The 23,511-nt window shown below is 45.2% G+C and overlaps 1 protein-coding gene across 10 annotated transcripts in view; it reads right to left on the reverse strand.

Moving 5' to 3' along the window:
- Nucleotides 1-23,511, reverse strand: part of LOC138569465 (uncharacterized) — a 2,298,575-nt gene that overhangs the window by 302,868 nt on the left and 1,972,196 nt on the right. For 6 of the 10 annotated variants that reach the window (XM_069647455.1, XM_069647449.1, XM_069647446.1 and 3 more), the window contains 2 exons: nt 17,064-17,150; nt 14,693-14,797 (listed from right to left, as the gene is read on the reverse strand). The exons of 2 other annotated variants lie outside the window; for them this stretch is intronic. In XM_069647455.1, coding sequence (XP_069503556.1) covers nt 14,693-14,797; nt 17,064-17,150 — 192 coding nt within the window. The remainder of the gene's footprint in view (nt 1-14,692; nt 14,798-17,063; nt 17,151-23,511) is intronic. 2 more of the 10 variants (XM_069647451.1, XM_069647448.1) reach the window with 1 other exon arrangement.

The raw sequence follows: 23,511 nt of genomic DNA on the forward strand, positions 1-23,511 counted from the left end.
TATGGTTACAATATCACTATAATGTGATGTACATTTCATACAAGAATGGACCACCATATGTATATTTAAGATCAGTGTGTATAGGCCCATAGTACCAAATTACTGTGAATGCAAGCAGACGTCCATGACCAAATGATAAGGATGTGTTATTATATAGCACTTATGCATAAGAGCTTTATATAGAAAAAATATACACGCCATTTCACTGTGCTCGTACTCATGTATCGACCTCAGAAGGATGAAAGGCTGAGTTGGGGTGTTTAAGAACAGACTAAATCAGTGACTCACCCCCTGAAGTGTGCCTGAAATAAACCTGCAATTATTGTATAGAATTCCAGAAAGACACATTATTTGGTATTCCTATTCTTTCTTATTTAGGGTCAGTGCTGAAAGTGTTAGACTTGCGGCACTCCTGTTCTTATTTTTCTTCTTTTTTTTTGTTTATGGGGCCTAAACAAGAAAGCCAGCCACCCCAGAACTAAAGAGCCACATGGTGCTGGCCACAGCCCAGGAGCTTGCATTATAAAAAAAATATATAATATATATAAAAAAAAAACACATTTTTTGGATTTTTTATTTAGAGGTAGCATGGGAGAGCACATAGGTCGCAAGGGAGACCTCAAAGGTCGCAGTTGCGACCTCTGGCGATCCCTAAATGACGTCCCTGAGGTGGACTGCCGAAATCCAAATCCCCTCCATCAGGGCCCATTCCCAGATCGATACTGCATCCATACAGAGGAGGGGGGAACCCCACCCTACTTGTTCAGGTAAAACATTGCAGCAGAATTGTCCGTCCTGACCTGAATAGACCTGTCTATGATGAGGGGCAAAAAAAAGCCTTGAGGGCCAGGCCCACTGCACTGAGTCAAGCACATTGATATGCAGGAGGGCTTCCATCCTGGACCATGCGCCATGAATCACGTAGCCCTCCAGAGTAGCCACCCAGCCCGAAAGAGAGGAGTCCGTCATCACCACCAGTGTTGGCTCCAGCCGGATGAAGGGGGCTTCCACTGAAACATTGCCATCAGCCACCAGCGAAGATTGAGCAGCAGGAGCGGTGGTATTGGGATCCTGTCCGACTGAGACCCTGTCTCCTGATCTCAATTGGCCGCAAGTTGGAGCTGGAGGCATCTCATCTTGAGGCGAGCGTGCTGTACAGTGAGCATGCAGGAGGCCATCAGGCCCAGAATGTGCTTGAACCACCATGCTTAGGTGGTCGAATTGGCCAAAAAGTGTCACAACACCTTTCAGAGGGACCTAAGCCTCTGTGGTGTGCGGAACACCCGCTGAACGGTAGTGTTCCAACGCACCCCTAAGAAGACCAGTTCCTGAGACGGGCATAACTGATCTCCTCTGGTTGAGGCAAAACCCCAACTGATGAAGGATATCCGCCAATCTCTGGCAGGAGTGCACCACCCATTCGGGTGACCCCGCCCTCATCAACCAGTCGTCCAAATAAAAGTATAGATGATGGCACTTCCAAGCGGAGGAGGCCTGCCACTACGTTCATCAACATTGTGAAGAAACGAGCGGCCCAGTTCAGACCAAAGGGCAGGACCTTATACTGAAAGTGGTACGAAATGATCATGAACCGCAGTTGTGGTTGATAGATGGGCATATGCAAGTACACATCCTTGAGGTCCCCTGCACACAGAGACTCGGCTGGAGCCTCGAAGGCTGGTTTGTCCGAAGGGAGGAAATTCCCGAGCACTTGCCACAGCTTCAGGTTAGCTGCAGATACATTCCTGAGATGGAGTAACAGCGCTTTTCCAAGGACTTTGTCCATCTTGGAGAGGCAACTGGAGGTGGCTCCTGCAAAGGAAGACAATGAAGACGATCGTTTAGACGGAGGAATGGGACTGCGGGTGGGAGGCAGGAAGGATTGGTTCACCCGTCCATCAGTCTAAACCTGCTGTTTAACTTCGTGTTCATCTGGGCGTTGGCCCTGGGTTTCTCCCAGAGCTTGTGCCCACCTGCAGGACATCCTTCTGGAGGGGGATGCCAGACCGGATCATGGTGCGTTTCCCCAAGACCTCTGCTAGCACACCAGACTCTTGGGGGTTTCCTCGGGAAGTGTGACCCCCAAGAACTCTGACAGGCCCTGAAGGCGGTCATGAAAGGCCTTGACGGATGGTGAGGGCTGATCGTCCTGGGCGTCAACTCCCCCCTACTCCCTTTTCACAGACTGAGGGGAATCAATGCCCTGGGACACAGGTGCCGGAGGGGTCCCACCCATGTTCGGAGGTGCGGACAAGTCCAAGGGCTGTAGAGGGGGAGGCGTTGGTGGTACAAGAGGAGGTGGAGCGGTCGGAACAACCGGTAGGGCCTGAACCAGTGGAGGGACCGGCACCAGGAGCGCAGCAGGAACAGGAGTACCTAGAGGAAGGGGCCTTGGGCGGCTCCACCACCTGTGCGATGACCGCCTTCACAATGTCCTTCAGGGGTCCCTTCGTCTGAGGGAATCGCATGAGGGGGAGGAATCGTTTGAAGAAGCGGTTCTGACTAGCTGCCAGGTCCCTCGGGGCCCTGCCCTCAGAGGCACTGGGCCTCTGTTCCTAGTCAATGTGCCGAGGCGACTGCTGCGTGTAGCAGTACAGCTGTGATGAGTAAATGTACCAGAGGGGACCAAAACCCTGCACCGTAGGTTCCACTGTCTCTTCCAGAGGGAAGGTGGCTGGATCATCCTGCAAAGCCCACTCGATGGCCAAAAGCACTGGCAGACCTTGAGCCAGATCCAAGATGGCCGACTGCCTGGCAGGCTTCACCACGTCCCGCTCTGCTATTTTTAAGCCTTGCGCCAGAGTGTGGAGGCCCCGAGCCAAGAGAGGTCTCAGACATGAGAGGATACAGCTTGGGTCTTGCACCCAAAGGAGAGGGGTCGACCTCAAAGAGCCCTCTGGTAGGCACTGAGTCCTCAGCCGGACGACCGGTAGTCGTAATGCCCTGATTCACAGCCTCGGAGCGAGGCTGGGAGCCCTTGCCACCTGTGGGGTAGATGAAGAGGATGAGTCTGATCGTCCCACCGAGGACAGCCTAGTAGGTCCCCTGAGCCGCTCAGCCTGGGAGCCGGTAGCCTGGGAGGCTTCAGATCTGTCCCTGGACTGCCCAGAAAAGACCCCGGGGCCCCTCGGCTTGGGAGCCGGTAGCCGTGGAGGCCCCGGGCCTGCCAGAACCTGAATCTGAGGGACACACGTTGGGAACCCTGAGGAAGGACTCACCACGCTGTTGAGTCGAGCTGAACAGAGGGCCTACCTTGTTGTGACGAGAAGTCCTGGAGATGAAGTCCATACGGTGGGGTGAAGGAGAAGAGTGGGGTGAAGGAGAAGAATGGAAGATCTCCCTCCACTATGACAAACGATTCTTTAATGCCCTGTGCCCGAGAGCGCTGCAGGCCGAATGAGTCTCAGAGGTGGTCAGAATCAAACACTCAAGACAAAGTGCTTTGGGTTCCAAGGCCGGCAACAAGCGGTCGCACGAGACATCTTGTGAATCCTCCTGCTGCTGACGTGCGCTGGGGGAGGCAAGGCATCGAAGGGAAGGGAAATAAGAATTGAAAAAACAAACAGGGAACAATCAGAAAGCTAAAAAAGTCTCAGCCCTGGCTGCTAGGTCCTACACCATCCGTGCAGAGAAAGGGACTGTGGTGAGGTGCCGGAGGGCAGGGCCTCGGCAGGGCATTCCCATCCCTGAGGCAGCGCCCCTGTGCGCTATACTAAATTTAAAGGGGAAGCTCAATTTTTCTTTGCTGCTAAAGTTTCTGGTACCATCCCCATGTTGGGCGACGTCAACAAGGATGGAGGATCCGGGACGGGATGTATGAGTATGTTCCCTCTGTTCCTGTACAGTAGATCCGGATGAGGGTAGAGTTTGAGAGGGGGAGCTAAGGCGAGCTCTATGAAGTTGGAGTACTAGAACTGCCTCAGTCATGCACCGGCCCTCTAGGATCAGTTTTTACTGATTCTGCCTGATGATGCTTGGGACTCATGCCACCAGCGAAACCGGCAGGAAAGCATAGAGGGATTTCCTCTTTCACGTGAACGGGACGGCATCCCCTAGTCTCTCGGGCAAGGAAACCTGCTGGCGAACAACTTGCACCGCTTGCTGTGATAAGTGGCAAAAAGGTGTGTGTCTGGGGTTCTCAAAAGGTGGAAAACTTGTTTGGAGCTGACCCTCTTGTAATTCCCATTTGTTACAGGAAGGAAGTTCCCTGCTGATGGAATCTGCCATGGTATTCTGAAGTCCTTGGAGGTGAAGAGGAATATGCGATGTAGTAACACCCAGTGCCACAGGGACTGGTCTTCCGCCAACAGGGATGGAGTTCTTGGCCCCCCTTGCTTGTATATGTAGAATCATGTGGTGGTGTTGTCTGTAAAGATTCATACCACCTTTCTGTTAACGCTTGGAAGGAACGACTTGAGAGCCCAAAAGACTGCAGAGCTCTAGGAGATTGATATATAGAACTTTTCCTCCTCTGTCCAAAGGCCTCTGGCATGTAGGTTGTCTGAATGCACGCCCCAACCCTCCGGGGAAGTGTCTGTTGTGACTGTGACTTGATGGAGGAGAAGACGAAAGGGTGTGCCCCAAACCAGATGGGCTTGGATGGATCACCGGCGTAGTTTTCTGAAGCTTTGGGTCGGCTTGATTTGATCCTGCCAAGACCCCGAAACCTGCTTCCAACGAGCTTCAAGGCGCCTTGAAACACTTGTGTATAGGCGCCATACAAACGTCCAATAAATAAATAACTCTTGCGGGGGCTGCATGCAGAGCCTAAAAAGAGGTAGCAGAGGGATGCAGGAGGACATATACCCAAAAAGTACTTGTAGCTGCGGACAGATGCTGTTGGAGACACCAATTGGAGAGGAGGGACAGCAACCTCTCATTTGACGGGGTCGCATTGCAAGATAGCGGAAGAAGAGGGCGATGGAGGAAGAAGGGTTTGCGGACCGCTTTCGTGCCATAGCAGAGACTACTGAGTCTGGTGTCGGCTGCATTTGCAGGCAGGTGGGCACTGAGTCCGGGACTCTGTACTTCTTATTGAACCTTTCCTTCTTGGAAGGCACCGATGACGGCTTGGTAATGGTAAGAAGCCACACTTTCCAGATGGTTCCGAAAGGAGTATAGCTAGACTTGCAGTGTTGCCCACGCCTTTGGTAAAAGAGGCTATCCTGCTTTTGCTCCTCTGGTACTAGGCCAAGCATCTTGGTCGCCTTATCCATCAGTGCGTGAAAGGAGCCAATCTCGTCAGGAGGGGAACCCCAGGTGGGGACCTGCTCTGGTTCAGCATCCGCTCAAACTATGCCATCAAACTCCTCCAATTGTGTCTGTGGTGGGGACTGATTCTTGACGGTCTTGAGGATCATGCTGATATTCTGTGTCTGACAACTGCAGTGGCCTTTGGAAACACCGTTTGTCAATTGTGGAGTGGGAATTCCGCTGGGCCCTGGCTGAGGGAGCAAAAACACCTGGTGCGAGTCAGGTGCCGATGGTTCTGGCAGTCTTTGATGAAGCTCAGACACCACCTCTTTCAGGGTGGCCAGGATGTTCATGGAGACGTCTCGAGGTGCCAGTTTTGCCGGGATCCTCGCTGGAGCAGGTTCTTCATGTTGTGTTGGCAATTGTACAGATGCCTCTTTAGGAGGGGACTGGTCTACCCCTGGGCTGAAAGCGCTGAATTCCCGTTCTGAAGGGAAAGGTATTGTTTGACCTTGGGGGTCGTCTCCCATCGAGCCCGAATGTTGAAGGACAATTTCTGGGTTGGTCCCAAGGCCCAGAGCATGAACTGGTGGTGGGAGTGCCACTAAAGCAGATTATTTCAGCGGCGGAAGTGTAATGGACACGGAATTTGGTGTTGACGAGGATTTCATCGCCGCTGATGATTTAGTGGATGAGGAGGCCCTTGCATCTGCTGATGGAACACTTATGCTCGTCAACGAAGCAGGTTTTGTAGACCCCGACAAAGGTCTTTGAGGCAGTCAACTACTATGAGGCCTTCAACGTCGTATATGGTGTGGTCAACGCCAACGAGGGCTTTGTGGTAGTAGATGGTGCGGTTGACGAGGAATTTGTGGTGGTGGAAGGTGATTGCAATCTTGGCATTGCCAAAGTAGGCCCTTTTTCTTTGAAGATAAAGATATTCACCTCCCGTGTGGCGAAACCAGGAGATTTCTCGGACATTCTGGATGGCGCCATCATCGCCTCTGATGGGACACCTGCAGGGGGTACAGCCTCCACCCTTTTCCTTCTCTTAGACGGTACTTGATGCAATCTGTACCTCTTACTAGAGGTGGTTCGCTGGGTAGACTTACCCTGCCTAAGTGAAGCATGGCTCTGTAGAATGCAGAGTCAGAGGCTGCATCAGTATCGTTGAGCCATGTCACCAATCGTTGAAAATGGCTCCTCAGGGTGTTATTTGAGAAACACTGGCAAATATCACACTTCTCAATAATGTGGTGTGGATGAGGCAGCAGAGACATTTCTCGTGGAGGTTCTCTATGAAAACATTCTTTAGGCCACATCTTTTATTTCTGGTCTTAGACATACATTTTAGTAGGCTGAAATGTTGCGAGTTTCGACGACAGGGTTCACCATGAGCGGGGGAAACCGCAGACAGGCTGGAAACTGTTGCGCAAGCGACTTCGAACAGGGGATACTGGATCCGTCGAAGAACAACCGGATATTTTAATTGGAGAAAGATATTAAGGACTCTTTTGGGAGTGTGGGGGCATGCTACTGTCCTTGTGGTTGTATAAACCAAGAAAAAGCTAATAAGCCATGGGACCCTGGACAACATTACCCAGACGCCTGGGCGTCATTGCAAAGGGCGTACGGCACACAGGGCTGGCTTGATAAGATGCGTCTCCGCCTGGGCCAGGTGCTGGTGATTGACGGTTGGAGGCACAGGAGGAGGGCGTTGCTGAAGCTCCTGGAGGAGCTTGGAGGGTTTGTTTGGTTCAGCAGCTGAGAACACAGCGAACATACTGAACAAATACATCCCCGAGACGCAGCAGTGATGCTTCCCGGACTGCAGTGGTGAGACGGGAGTCTCGCTGGGAACTGACAGAGTGCCAGCAGAGTTGGAGTTGGATATTGCCTGACAACGTTTTCTCGGAAGTCCTCAAGGGGCTCCCGAGCCTCAGATAAGTGACCTTGTTGAATGCAAAGCATATTTCCGGAATACACAGGGCATTAACTCTTATGGGGGCAATGCTAGGATAATAAGTGACTGTGGTACGAAGACCAAGTTGATGAGGTGCACACAAGTGTGGGACATGCCTGTAAATGCTTTTGTGGAGCTGTGCAACTTACGCAGGCTCTGGTGCAGGAAAGTTATTGTTGCCCAATATCCTCTGTGTGTGAGGTGAACAAATCAATGGGAAGAAATCAAGGTATACGGAGCGAAAAGCTAAATGCTGATCAGAACATTCAGTACATGTTGTATATGTTGTATATGTTGTAATTTCATCAATTCATCGTGTCATTTCATTGTCCATGCCACTGTTATGTTTTATGTTGCTTGTATGGGGATGAGGGCAAATATCGCCAGGATTGGACAGGAGAGGTTATAATTGAGGTTGAGTCTGCGGAGAGCTGTTAGGTGTTCAAGGTTCATGCAAAAAGGGTGCATGCAGATTGTTACAGAGTCACATTTAACAGTAATTCCCCCGTCCTATCCAATTTGTTACCCTAACCCTCTTTCTGGTTTCCGTACAACCCCCTTACTCATCCACAACCTCTCCCTAATCACTCTTCCCCCTAATGGCTGCCTCGTGGTCACCTGTTACTTGGAACCTGGGACCCGTGCCATCCTTGGTGGCAGCGGTCGTATACCTTTCAACTTCGGTGGTTCGGGAGGATGACAGACTCCCAACATGAAAACGTGCAGTAAAAATCTAAAGATGGCCTCTAGGGTTGGAGCTAAGGGAGCCATTTCTATTGGCTGGGGAAGTATGACACAAAAATGACTATAATAGAGCAGTTTAAGTTTATAATGAAAGTTTAAGTTGAAAATTAATATGCTCCATGTTACAGCCCAATGACGGGGAATATTCACAGCATGTGAATCTATGAAAGAGCCAGTGCCGGAGAAGAAATCATCCCCAGTCCTCTTAGTGGCTTGGGTCCCTGGCAAATTGATAAAGAAAATGTTCTTTGAGTTTCCGATTGATGAGATAAGGAGGTCAGAAACAGTGTAGAGGAATGTCTCACCTTTGAGGAGATTGGTAGATCAGATCACATGAGGTGATCTGTTTATGCAATAGTAAAAGGTGGCATGAGAGAAGCTCCAAGGAGTTCATGGCTGTTTGGCCAAGCACAGTACAAGTCCAGTAAAGGTGTGTGCCAGATTACCTTTGAGTGTATACATCTACAGAGTTGTGGGGAGCAGGGAAGAGAATTTGTTATTTTATTCTTCTTGCATAGCATAGCATAGCAGTAACTCCTACCTTATAGGAGATTTAAAGGGCTATATGAGAAAAGGGAGGTATGGACAGAAATACATATTGAAAGTAAGATATCAGAAAAATGAAAGATCTGTATGTAAAGAGGAAAATTAGGCCTTGAGTGTGTTTGAATCTCATACAGTCGTGTACCAGATGTAAATGTACCAGGCGCAAGTTCCAAAGGTAGGCACCTTGACAATGGAAAAATCAACCCCCACAAAGGGTGTATATAACTGGTGCACAGCTAGCATGGTATGGGAAGCTGGTAAATGTTCAGGACATAGGACGTATAATGTTGTACCTGGCCATGAACTGCTTTATGGCTCAGAGATAGGAACTTGAAATTGATGTATTGCTTAATCAGTAACCAGCACAGGTTATTCAAGGTCCCAGTGATGTGAGCAGATCTGCACAAATTGAAGATTAGTTGGGTGGGGTGAAATGGAATAATTTTTTTGTTTTTAGACCTTTTGGCTAAGTGTGTAAGGTTTTGTCGGGGGGGTCCTGCACAGATTCTACATAAGCAGTCAAGAGAGGACAGGACCACTGAGTACCAGGGCAATCGTTTGGGGAATGTGTCAGAAAGGGAGCAGCCCTTTAAACAACCTCAGGTAGTAAAGATTTTGTGTCCAAGTTGTACATTTGGGCCACAGGAAGTGGGGTTAGGGCTACACCTATTTCAGACAGCCAAGAAAAAAAGATGCTGGCATATAATCAACAGAAAACAATAGTAAGATCTCGGCTTCAGAGGAGGCAGTATAAAAAAATTGACATACTACAGAACCGTTCACGAAATTTAACTTGAAATGGTCTAATATTTAAGGATCAGTTTCAGGGATATCATATGGATGTTCAAAAGGATCGGCAACAGAACAGAGACCTGGGGCACTCACCAGTTGAACCAGGCTGTGATGATATAACAGAGCTGCACTTGATGGGATGATCAACGAGAAACCATGTAAACTATTTAAATGATGTACTGTTGATAGCCATGCAATTCTCTAAGCGACGAAGGGAGATTGCACGGTCAACCATGTTGAAAGCCACAGATGGATCAGGCAGTACCAGTAGACATGAAAGACACATGTCACAGTAATGTAGAAATTTCCTGATTGGGATTGTTGATCGCTGCATAGTTTGTGTCCTCTTTCTTGGGCTTTAACAACAATGAAAAACAGAGATAAGCGAGAAAGATTTGTATCCAGGATACACCATAGTTGTTTGTTCAGTAAAGGAGTGATACCAGTATTTTTAAAACACTGCGAAAAGGCAACAGTGAACATAGCATGTGTGATGTTGAGATAAGAGTCCGGGGTGAGGTCTACAATGCTTCTCTGAAAGAAAGCAATTAAGTCATCCCATAATTAATTACTGGGGGGAGTCCGGATCAAAATATAGTTAGTGAGGAAGTTAGCAGCAAAGAAGAAGCTACTGTTGGTGAATAGGGTTTCCTGCCTGAATGTTCATGTGCTCTGGGAGACATCTTGCAACACAACCATGATCTTGCTCATCTTGTATATCCTGTAGTGAGCTAAATAAAAAATCCAGTTGGAACAACAGAATTTGTGGTCACAGACATCCTCATTATTTGGTTGCTATGCACTACTGCATCACCAAGATATAGTCTCAAATCTCATACATGTTCAATTTCTCTGTTGTGTACAACCACCCTCTGTCATTCTATAGAAGTCCCACTCTCTCTCCACAAACCAGATATCTGGTTGTGCAAGGAAACCCAAACACAGACCACGGAACGTAATACCTGTCCCCTAAATCGAACGTGCCTTCACTCGGCTGCCCTTAATTCTGCATACAATCCATAAACATAGCAAGCCAGAACTCACATGTGTACTGCTTAAGATGATCAGCTGTAAAATACTCAAAACATCTAGAAGAACTGGCCCTTAATGAAAATCTCAAATTTCAATGCCTGTGATATCTGTCAAAAGCTGGCTGTAATTCAATGTTCCTCTACCCTTTGCTCAATGGATACAACATCCTTTGCACAGACCGAAAAAACCCTCTATACAAGACTTTGACTTTATCATACTTAGCTCAAGTGAAAAAGTCAAATGTATCCCTTATTTTCCTTTGAATATATTGTTGCAGTGTACCCAAAGTAAGAATGACTGCTGCAACATTCTACTCTCCTCCTCAACTCAAAATATTCTCAGAGCACCCAGTAGACCTCACAGATCATTCATCTTTGCTTCTTGTCTTCCAGTACCACTATGACCAAACCCATCATCCTGTTGGAGCACCTTGTAACCCTGCTCTAAATACAGTGCCTCTAAACTACCATAACTATCATTGGATCAATAGAATCTTGCCTTTGAAAGCTTAACACCCCCTTGTTGATCAGATATTTGCCATTTCTCCTGGCAGGGTCAACCAACCCGCATTGATTGGTCCACTATGCTTGTGTGAGTTCCACCCTAGATGAGCTCCTGCTGAGCAACAACTCGAGAAGAGCCCACAAATCACTCTTGGGAAAATGATTCAACTCATCTATGCAAGATCTAAAGAAAATAGACTTGGGTCTCAAAAACTCAAAAAAGGCAATTCATCCTTTCATGAGATAAATCCAATTTAATGTAGCTCAATTACAGGGAGCTGTTATTATGAAGCCCAGATTCTACTTCTTCTCCTGTAACTTCAAATCAAGCAATCAAACCTTAACTTCAAACTTCTATCCAAGCATTCTAAAACAACCACTGCTTAAACATCTTTAACCCGCACTCAAAAAATGCATGGCAACCTCACTTCACCATCTGGCTCAACATCTGAACCTAGCCCACACGCCTTGTCAACAATCAATTTTTCCACCACTTCTCTTTCTTGTCCATCGACAAGAAAAAGTAATTATTCTCCAAGTAAACATCATGAAGAACTCTTCAAAGCAGAAATCTCGTGTGGACCAGGTAGACCTCTCAAATGAAAAACATCTCTAATTTCTCTTTTCCCTGCAAAGCTCCTTTACGCACTCGCTGTGAACAACATCTATACTATCTTGGTAATCGCTCCATACTTGAGGCTTACCCTGCAGACTGATTTCCCTTCGGCAGCATCGAACTGGTGCTCATTTCCATAAAAAGTCAGGACGACAGCATGCGTCACCAGCTTCATTTCTCTTTTCCTCCTTGTCCTCTCTCTCACATTTGCACTGTTAATAAGTTTGTTCTTAGCCAGACAGATTTCTTTCATCCTAACAAACCAATCACAGAAGAACATACTACTATTGATCTGCTCTTCCTCCCAGATACATGTGGCATGACTTCAGCTCTTTTTTTTTTTATCCTTGCTCATCGACTAAATCTGAGTGACGCTGGATGGCACCAAGATCCTACTCACTCATCTACTTCCACCAATCCATCACATGGATCAGTGGCAATTGTTCTAACTTTAACACTTCCAAAACTGTGATCCCACTTCCATGAACTGGTCACATTTGCAGCCAACATCTTTGGGCTTCCACATGGGCTCCTGCCCTCACACAGTGAAATCTGAAATCTTCCTTATTAAAGATCTATGCCTCAAAACTCATGTGAGCGCTATAATTAGCGACTGCTTCCATCACCCCAAATTGTGTTAATGTATGCTCCATTTCCTTTCTGTCCCAGGCAAATTCACTGCTGTAAAGGCGCTGATCTCCTCATGCCTTGATCATTGCAACACCCTCTATTTGGGCTTCCAAAGGGGACAAAATGCAACAGTCAAACGCGTAATGCAGCACGATCTCCAAGAGCATATCTTACAGGCTCACTGCACACTACATTGCTAACAGCAAACAAGAAAATCCAGTTTAAGTCAACCTGTATCATCTAGAAATCCATGCATGGACTTTGTACAGATTAAGTAAGCGTTAAACTCTCCACCTGCACACATCCGACATCATGCTTCTTTTTTCAGCCAAGCAAACTCCTACTGTACTCCAAAGGTCGTGAAGGCTGAGGAAGGTGGCATAGCTGGGCTTGTTTCTCTATTCCTACCACCCTTTGTCTGGAATCTTCTAAACTGAAAGAAACGACTGAAGACAAGTTGCTTCTAGAACTCATTTCCTAATTTCGTGCATCCACTCCCTCCTTCTCTCCCCCCATCCTGTGTTCATGATTTTAGCCACTAGTTGCACATTGCACTTTGCAAAACTATGCAAGGCTATACAAGGCTGAAGCAGTATGCTTATCACCGCCAATGCCGAATTTCAAATCAACCTATTTTACAGCAAACATATGCCAAACTCGAGAGCAGCACCTACATTTCAAGGAAACATTTTTTATAATTTTTCCAAGCAAAAAGTTATATGCACCCTTTCCCTTTCCCAGACACCATTGCTTTAGGATAGCTATCAGGAAGGCATCCAGTCCGGTAGGCCAAATAACAGGAAAATTGTGTTTTCAGATGACCCATATGTACCTGAGCTTGTAGCATAAACATTGACACAGTAAATGGTATGGTATAAAATGTTTTAGACGTATTAAGAACCATAAATAGGAAGTTCTCAGCACACAATCTATAAAATAAATAATACTGTAAACAATCACAGCTTTCTGGATTTTGTTCCTCATCACTGCTGGGGGTGGCTTCTCGTGACACTTAATTTAAAGAAAAACGTATTCCTACAAAACTACACAATAGAATAAAAAATAATTCAAACCTAAATAAAGTTTCAGTAGGGGGACTTTAATAATTATTTGACTGTTACGTTCTATGCAGATGCACACCTTTCCAAACTAGTGAGATGTAATGTCAAAGAATATGTGATTAGTCTATCTCATTACAAAATATACATTTACGGAACACCATGCTTCAAAGCAGTAGTGTACATTATGCTTTGTGTAGATAATTAGAAAATATTGAATTTGAATATAGTATCCAAATTAACTTTGCTCTGGGAAAATAGTATTGTTTACGGGCCTCCTACGGGTTGACAGCAGACCCTTACAATACAACAGCAAAAAATGAAGGGTAGGTGTAGATATTTATTGGTGGTAATAACATGCATGCACATTTTCCAATCAGGTCATAATTGGACAGGAAATAACAGAGCTGCATCTTGCCAACAAAATGGTGGGCTAACCATTGAAAAGAGGTATGATAGCATCTAATCCATTATGGTGGTGTCATATTCAGCATGTTGTGTGACAATTATTTAATTTAGATGATAGAAAGGTCAAGAAAAAAAACGAACTGAGATGGCACAGGGAAAGGTGCTCCCACTAAATGCACAAGCTACTTGTTAGAAAAAAGATAATGTTCTTGTTCGGTGACCTGGAGCAATGAGAAATGATTGACCAGGCTAGCAGATCATCTTGTTTGCATAATCTAAAACAACCTGTGTCACAAGACCTTGTATCTAGAAGGTAGCACAGACTACTCGGAGGTAGAAGGGTTTATCTTCTTTTGGGGGGCAAAGAAGCTTGCCCTAAGCCAGTTTTACTCACTCTTTAAATGAGAACCTTTTAGAATACTCCTAGATCTCACAATTAAGTAATTAAACAACTGCACGCCCAGAACAGATTCCATGTATGAGTTTTCTCAAACATGATAAATGAATGTGACTGCAGTCATTTTAGTGATGCGTTATCAGCTTGACTATGCTTTCAGCTAAGTACATCAGATTTTTTCAAACTTGAATTGACTGTATGTAAACATTTCACAGGAACCTACAGCAAGCGTACCTCACTGAACTAAAAACGTCTTACAAACTGCAGGTAATAGTTTGGTGCTTGCATGCAGACTTGTAAGCCTGATGCAAGGAATTATTTACGATAGGGGGCCGTGCTTTAAAGGAGGAACTTCTAAAATCCTGCAGAACGCACTACAATTGTGCAACATAGGGCACATGTTACATCCTCAACAATTCTGTACTAAAGCTTGGTTATTAAACCAATATTTTGTGAACGGAAATAGTTAACCAGCCATCTTGAATATAACTAGTGGACAATTAAAGTACAAAGGGGAGGTGAGGAATATAAAAGTATGCCCATTTTATAACAATTCCAGTAAAGCCGGTGCCAATGTTAAGAAAATATATAATTTACCTTTGTATTTGTGGTTTATTAGTGATGCTAGAAGACCAAACCTACACAACAGCAACACACCCGATCCCTAGCCCACTGGTGCCATCTGATTCTAGCACCTGCTATTGGTATCTACACATTTCTTTTGTGTGACACAATTCAACAGAGTGGTCTGCAGGTTGGCAAGTGGAGACAGTGTTATTTCCTGGCAGTAGCGATATACAGATTTCCCACCTTCGTAACCACAGATTTAAACTGTATGGTGTCCTCCAACCTCTCGAGTTTGATTAATGGGACCTTTAAAGAGCCAAACGACTCTGCCCCTTTCAGATGCCTCTCCTGTAATAGAGAACAAACAGATGGATGTGCCTGGACACATTTGCAGAGGCTCCTCTTCCTGGGAACAATCTCTTCAACTGGAAGGGGGTGGCTGCTGAGGGGGGCATCAACTCTCATGCAAGATCCAGCAGATAAAAAAAAAACGGTAGCAAAAAAGCACTGACGAGTAGCACAATGAGGCACAGGAGATGAGCGGTGAAGCTAGGCAAGCGGAGATGGCAGAAAAATGAAATTATTCAGTTTGCAAGCTTATCAAATTAGGAAGGACAGCTGCAAGAAGAGGGAATTTTATTTGGCTGGTGCTTCTGTAAAGCAGTGGAAGTTTTGGAAAGAATTTGAATTGGTTTCCATTTGGCTAAATGCAGCATAGATCATAGAATGAGAAGAAGATATAGTAATACATTTGCAAAGAAACCCCAACAGAAATTCCTTATAGCACCGGAAAGAATAAATTACGCATCTTTATCACTGGCTCTGTGCCATGATTTCTGTTACAGATTCAAGTGACTTGCGTCCTGCCATCTAGTGGTTCAATCAACAAATGTTTTAAGAATGTATGATAAAGAAAACAGTAGATGGGGTTGCGGGTCAGTCTACTTCCAGGTACCTTTGCCACATTCCCAGAAACCGCCTAATCAACCTTCATGTGTTTCTCTTTGCTAATAACATCCGGTAAACTATTACCCAATATTATGTAATTCCTTGATTGCCAACTGAGTTAATGGGGTTGGGTGGGTCGTTTGTAAATCTATTAGAGACATGCTGCAAAACTAATGTTACAGGCAAGTAACTTATTTTGTAGCAAGAATCTTTTATAGATGTACATGCTTTGCATTTAGTACGACATACTGAAGCAAAATCACCTAGGCATCTTTCAAAGAACACATACTTAAATGTATGTGCAGATATGTCCAGCCGAAAAACCTACATATGCAGCATTAAGGAGGGAACACTTGCAACTGCCAAGTGGCTAGAAAGGATAGCTAACCTTGTGATATGCAAGTAGAATAAATATAAATAAAACATGATCCACAATTGGAGGGATGTCTTCAACTTTTTACACACTGTTGACTACCCTTTAGGTAGTGGCAGACCGCCTCTTGTGGGAAATGGTGATATTCACTTGTTTCTGTATTCGCTGGCAACATCTCCCGAAGTGGACCCTTGAGTTGAGGGGATGTTATGAGCACCACTCTCTCATAGATAGCAAGTCTAGATCTATGATCTCTGTCTTCTTGTTGGAAGAAGCTCTTTCCATAGCCTGAACACGTTGTATACCAGCCTGGGCTGGCTTCTAGACTACTTAGCCTTCAGTAAACAACTTGCTACAGGCCTTGCATGATTTTGCCTCCTAGTCAGAGGGAAAATGGTGAACACAGGCAATAAGATCACCTGAGAATGCTATGTTAGATAGGTAGATGGAACTGAAGTGCTTGCCTCGACTCTGAAGCAAAACAAATCTACAAAAATCCACATGGCAAAACACACATTACAATGCAGACAAATCTTGTTAATGCACTCTAAGCTATCACCTGATCTACCAAATTTGAACTGCTTAAATTGAATCCTCACTAAGAGATTCCTGAAAGGAAAGTAATGAAGACCCCAAGAAGTGATACAATTCAAATTAGAGTATAGAGTTCCAGTCAACTTCACAAACGTTCTAGCCACAGCTGCATTTCTTTTGTGTACACCAAAAGGTTCTTTACCAAAACCTTATTGTAGATTGAACCACCAAATGAAAGGAAGATGCAAATGCATCTATCTACCTGTAAAGCCATAAACCACTAAATGGACTGAATATGCAACACGTGTGAATCTGTAACCGAGTAATGTGCCAAAACCACAGTAGGAGAATGAAAAGGATGGAAGGGAATAAAGTTGTCTTGAGGTAATGTCCAAAAGAAATCTGCCTGTTGTGCAGAGGGATAGAGACCTGTTGGCATTAAGGGTTAAACAGTCTTGTTAAACGTTTACCAACAGGTCAAGCAGAGGATCTATTTGGGTGGCGATTGGTTGGAAAAGAAAAAAGCAGCCCTACTGAAAGAACCGGACAGAGATCTAGAAAAGCGAACAGGTATGGAACAAATCGACGTATTTACACTCCGTGCTCCACACATCTTTGGCCCAGCAGAACTCTACATGCGCAGGAATGGAATGAGGGGGATAGAGTTGATGACCCCCTCAGACCTTAGCGTGAGATGTCCAGCAGAGGTTTGCAGAGAGAGGGGGGTTTGGAACATGGCAACATAGAAAGCCAACTCACCTCAGACATTGTGTCCATCCTCTCCGGGCTCATCCCTTCCCCCCTCTCCTGCTTGGTACGTTTCATTACTGCCGGGATGTTCTTCTCCTGCAAAGAAGTTACTTGTTCAAGGACATTTTAGTGACTCCTAAAGATACATAACTCACCACCAAATAAAAAAATGAAGAGTGCATGAACTAACTGTGAAACTGACAACTGATCCAGCACTGACAAATTGTACCAGAACTAAAGGACAACGGTCAAAACTGCAGTCTCCAGAGGTGTAAGTCTTACACAAAGCACCCATTAGTGATCATCACCCACAGAAACAGCCTAACACGGCCAAGTAGTGGTCCTTGCAGAACTATGAAATGGGGCAGCTGAACATAATTCTCTTTTCTTAGCTCCCACCTTTTGGCTGAGACCTTTATGGGCCAAAAAATGTGCACACGTGTTGTATAGAAAAAAGTATTATTTGCACTTGTTGAAGAGAGAGAGGCAACCGTTGACAAAACAATCTTGTAATTGGTCATGGGGAGAACAGTACTAGAACATTCATCTGCACACAGTTGAAGAACTGCTGCAGGCTATTTTGTTCAAGCCAAGTAAAGGCTCTCTTTTTAGCTGAACAATGTTTGAATGACTATTTTTGCTATTCCATTCCCATTCGCTCTCCGTCCCCACCAATACACACACTTGAGTTACAATCATCGCCTCACAAAGCAGGAGTGCATGCACTTTGAGGACTTAAGGAGGCTTTTAAAATGGGACCATAATAATAAGACCCAGTGATGGGCCCTCCAGGATAAAGCAATGACCGAGATTCTGGAGTACTACATTTAAGACATAGAGCACTTTGAAAAAGGTGGTTCAACTTAAAACAATATGATTTTATTCGGGTATGGCTTGAACTCTTTCCTAAACATATCCCTTGTCTTTGAAATAACTCAGTCGCCAGACCTTTTTCTATCACTCGCACAGACCCTGATAGTAGAGGTGGGATGGGATGCTTCTATCCTAGTTTGCTCAACTGTTTTGCAACAAAGGCCGGAAGAGACACACCTAGGACATAAATCGCAGCACCCACCAGAGTTCCACAGTTCCTTGGGCACTTCCCACAACAGCTATACTAGGAACATTCCAAGATAACAGTGAGCGGAGAAAAAAAATAATCTGCAGATTTATAAAGTATCCAACAAGGACTTAGGGAATTAGTGGCAAGAAAGTAGATCGTAACAGGGATGCATTTTAACACAGCAGTGCAAGGATGTGTGGTACCCCTTTAAATTATTAATGTATTCTAAACTTAACAGGACCTACTGCCCTGCTTTCCCTGATCTAGTTAAGTCCCAATGCAGGGCTGTATCACCCTGAAGGCTTGGCTCCAAGGACACTCACAGTGGTGTTCTAAGTCCCGATAGCATATATCTTTGAGACTCCTAGAGCTCTGGCTTTCTGTACAGCTGTAAGTCAGGCCTTCTGATCTCAATAGGTTTCTCCAAGACTATGGGTGACTTACACTTTCCAAAACATCTCTGCTAAACCTTTGGGTTTCTTCAATCTCTCAGCAGGCCTTGTACCTCTTGATGGGTCTCAGCCAGACCTTGGGTCTCTGATTTTTCAACAGGTCTATGTCCGACCTTGGGGTTTTTAGGATTTCTAAAAGTTCTCTGCCAGACGTTGGTATTTCATAAAAGGCCTCTACCCAACCTTGGTGCTTCTTGAATTTCTACAACTCTGCCAGGCCTTGGGATTTCTTGGACTTCTCAACAGGTCTCTTCCCGAATTTGGTGTTTTTGATTTCTCAGCAGGAAAAACTAAAATTGAGAATGATGTAAGGTTATGAATAATCTTAACAACTGGCATTGCTCTGGGCAACCTTCAACATAATATTTTTTCAGCCCACCTGCGCCATTGCAAAAGGAAACCAGCCATATGCAAATCAGTCTTGGTCCTACCACCAATATTAAGACAAGCAATCACAAGCATGTTTCATAAGTGAGGTGCAGCTTGGTACCCGATGGCACAGTAAGCAAGGGACCCACATCTGTGCATAGCCTCCTCACTTATGAGAGAAACAAAAACCAAAAAAAAAAAGATAGATGTAAGGCTATGAACACATCTTGAACCACTGGCATTGCTCATGGCAACCTTTCATACAACCATTTATTTAGCCAGCATGTACCATCACCTCTTTTGTTTTGCTTTAGTTACCCAAGGTGGGATGGATGTACCCAAACATGAGCCGGAGCTGGCTGGGACTAGGGACCCAAGCTACACTTCAGTGATGATGCCCAATGAAACAGAATCATGTCTGGTGTTGCTTGTGGTTTTGTGCAGAAAGAATGTGACAAAGAAGTTTGACCTGAACTGCCCCTTTTGGGGTGGGACCAACTCGTATTTGCATATTGTCTTTCTCCTTTCGGTAATGGCTTGGAAGGCTGAAGAACAACGGTCTGGAGAGTTGCCCATAGCAATGCCAGAGGGTAAATGAATGCTAAACCTTCCAGGCATCACCTCTTGTTTTGCTTTAGTCTCTTGGATTTCTCAACTGGACATTGGGATGCATCTGCTCCTCAACAGTAATGGGTATTTATATCCTCTTCATTCTAGTACTTGCCGGGCTGCAGATATTATGATGCACTGCGATCATGGGTCAGGGTCCTCTACTTGTTACGCTAGAGGACACTGGTGGAAAGGCCTTCCAGTTACCCAATGTTTTGACAGACGCTCTTCAATTACCCTGGCCAATTTGACTTCCAGGTCGGTACTGCTTTTTCTCCTCCAATCACTGGATTAGCAGGACTGCCTTTTTTCTGATTTTTTGCTCTCATCGAGCCATCTCAGCTCTGATTACAGTCACTAGGCTGGGGCTTATGTTTCAATGTCATTCCGGATTGGTTAGTTACTTTAAATGACCTTACTTATCATTGGATTATAAGGGATGTTTCATTATTGTTTGAAGTTCCCCCATTGCTGGAAACAGGGGCTAGCGGGTCTAAAAAGGCATACATGGCCTGATATTTGATTTCCTTGTAGCGAAATATGCGTTTCTGCAGCATCCCCCAATCTTTTCTGTCAGCCGGGGCACGCCCCCTGAGACACGGCACACACACACACTCCTCCCCTTGCTCGTTTCCTTGGAGCTTATACTCCAATAGTTTTATTTCATGGTTAGAGAAGCATAGGTTCTTTTAAATGCCCACTTTGTTGCAGGTTTCAAGAAGCGGGCATCCCTGACACAACCTTCTGGGAGTGGAATTCCTCCCTACCATTACCCACAGTGTGGTCTCTGGGGAGGTATTACCACATATATGGAGGGAGCAAGCCAGCAGGATCCCTACTCAACCACCCTGTGAGGGACCAACTGAGCCCATGGCGGCATGCTACCCCCTCAAATAAGGATGCAGAGTTCATACAACTCTGACTACTGAAAGAAATAGAGAGATTATGGAAGTACAAACACTGTTTTCTTTAAAGAGCAGACTGTACCCCTTCTTGACTTGCAAACTTTGGAAACCAATTGACAAAGTAGGTACATAGGAATACCTCCAAAGAATTGGAGATTTACAGAAACCACCAACTCCACACTTGTCAACATTTGCAATGTTGACTTTACACTGAACAGTAGTAACCTGCATTGCCAATGTTGTCCTACGACCATAAACCTTAAGCATGAGTAGAATTGGTGTATATGCAATTAGTTTTAATCCTCTTGAGAGGAGAGCTCAGGAGCAACGTGCTCGCCTTGGAAGCAAGACGACACGGAGCAACACAGGTCGAACCCTGGGTCCGCACTTAGAAACCTCTGGGTATTAAGCGTGTTATAAATAACCTATCATATCATATCATGTGTCCTCTAAATACAGTGATGGCAGCCAATTGGTTGGGAACAGTGCTCCAAAGATTTGACCCTTTGTCCACATCTTGCATTTCTCTTCTTCATAAAAGTATTAACACCTTAGATCTAAAAGAGGACAACCTTTCCATTCACCAGCTATTTTAAATGGTAGGAGCAAGTATCTTGAGTAAAGAAATCATGGCAACATTCCTCATCTACCTTTGCATTATGTATTTCTTTATGTAAGATGATCTCTTCCCTAACACTTGGGTCCACACACTCTCCACTCCCCACCTAACCATTTCCTCCCTTAGTTGTAGATTCCTTGCTGCCAAACTGCTGCCTTCATTCTCCCCCATTGTTAGATCCTCAATGCCTTGGATCTCCGTTTCCCTCAACATGTACTTCTCCAAAGGACTTGTACGCCCCTTTGAGACACCGAGCATGTTACACAGTGGGAGGCAGACTGGAATATTACTTTGGAAACTGGGAGATTTTAAATGTATTTCTTTTGTACATCGCATCCTTGTGGATTCCTTAAAAGGACTCTGGCCATAGGCTTCTATCCTAATTTACGCCGCTGCTCTGGTGTAGATGGTATCATCTTGTATTTTAGTGATGTGAAAAAGGGCTTAGACATTTAGCTATATATAAGGTGACCACCCTAAAGACACTGGAGAACTTTTAAAACTCTTGCCAAACCTCAATGTATCCAGTGTGAAGGCCTCATGAAGCAAGACACGGATAACCAATTCAAAGTCCAAGAATAAATAATGTATTAACTCAAATGTCAGGATGGTAGAAGGCCTAACTTGCCTTATACTAAGGTGGGATTTCCCTACCTGAAGGAAAGTCAGAGTCAAACAGTTCATCTTAAAAGTCTGTCTGTGTCTAAAACCTATCTTTGCCCTCATAAATAAAGCTAACCAATGTGTAGAGATGTCCACAATGAAAGAAATAGTGATTAACTTGCGTGATCTGAATGACACAAGGCCTAGTAAGATCGTTGTTTTGTCCTCCCTGGTCTTGTGGCGCCTAGAAACACTTGTGTACAGGCGTGGTATAAATGACTTATATCATATCATATATATCATAACAAAGTTCTGACCTTCTTCCAGCTCCCAAGTTCCTTTCCAGCTCCCCCTCCCCAAGTTTAAGAAAGTTCCAAAATTATGTTTCTCACGTGCAAGGAAATACAGTTCCACACAATCCTCAGCATATCCTTGCCCAAGTTCCAAGCAACACAGTTCAAATGAAAAGAGGCTTGTTCTCAAGACAATACTTGTAATTCCTCAAGTCTCAGGGTTCCCTTTCCCAAGACCTTAACTCAGCCACTTGTACTTGTTTCAGTCTTTTCAAAATGGTTTCAACACAACACAAGGTAAACCTGATCCTCCTCCTAGATTATACACCAGTTCACTTGCAGTGTGTCTCCTTCGTTTATTTCACAATGTCTTTGGTTTTTATGATTCAGGGCTCACTCGTCTAGGCGCATTTGTCACCCACCACAGGTCACGCAACCAGGATCCCTAGGCTCTCTGTAGGAGAGGTTCCTCTGTACTAGGACTGGTTCCTATGTACCTGTCCCTGTGCACAGTGTCACATTCACTTAGTTTCTCTTTGTTGGCCACTTGACTTTATGTGCAATGCTTACACGCCTCTGGCCTCCCCTGGTTAGCCTCTTGGCTCTACCATAATGTGTCACACACCTCTCTCCAGTTTGTGGCCTTGCCGCACAGCATTGACGCAAAGTTCACTTTGTGGTTGTCTTGTTCATATCTCACCTTTCTATGGCACTCGTTCACACTTGCGCTCTTTCAATGGGTTGTTTTCATGTGGGCACTTTCCCGTTGGCTGCCTTCTGCTATTTGATTTGCCCATAAAGATTTACTCAGTTCCGTATACAATAAGTTTAATTGCAAAGTTTCAGTCAGTGGGGTATTCAACAAATATTAAAAATACTTAATTTTAAGTTTCCATTCAGTTTCGAATGCATATTGAATACCGATATGCTTAAATTCAAGTTCCTATTTAGTTCGGTATTCAACACGCATTCAATATGCTTAAATTCAAGTTTCCATTTAGTTCGGTAATTCATTACCTATTCGCGCCCGGGCTGTCGAGTAACTTTCCCCAACATCCACCAGTAATCAGCGCTGTTCTTCGGCAGCTCCCGCTGCTTCCTTTCTGTCTTATAAGTCGGCGGCCCAGCTTCTGCGAGCCCCGCTCACACACCGAGTGCTGTCTTACATGCAGTAGTAGTTCTGCTGCCTTCACATGGACGTGGTCCTCCTTTATCATGCTCGCTCGCAGCTCCTGCTGCTGGTTCCTTCATACAGAGGCTCACACACCTGTGACAGCCCGGCTCGTTTTAGGCTTTACAGGCTCTATGGGTTGCTGGCCGGCGGCCTGGCTCCTGCACAGGTCCCACCACGGCTGCCTCATTCAGCAAATGGTCCCCTGCTGGTCTCTCCCCCACAGTCCTCCATTTTGATCTCTGAACTGTTCTCTGGCTCTCATTGAATACACCTGCAACCAGGTGTGAATCCTCAATTGGGCTTGGCTGACTATGATTAAGGGGACATGCCTGACTTTCACAATACTCTGCAGGCATCGTCCTCGTCCCAG

Source organism: Ambystoma mexicanum, chromosome 2q, assembly GCF_040938575.1.
Source record: "Ambystoma mexicanum isolate Mex_15411 chromosome 2q, UKY_AmexF1_1, whole genome shotgun sequence".
In the NCBI taxonomy this organism is placed as follows: domain Eukaryota; kingdom Metazoa; phylum Chordata; class Amphibia; order Caudata; family Ambystomatidae; genus Ambystoma; species Ambystoma mexicanum.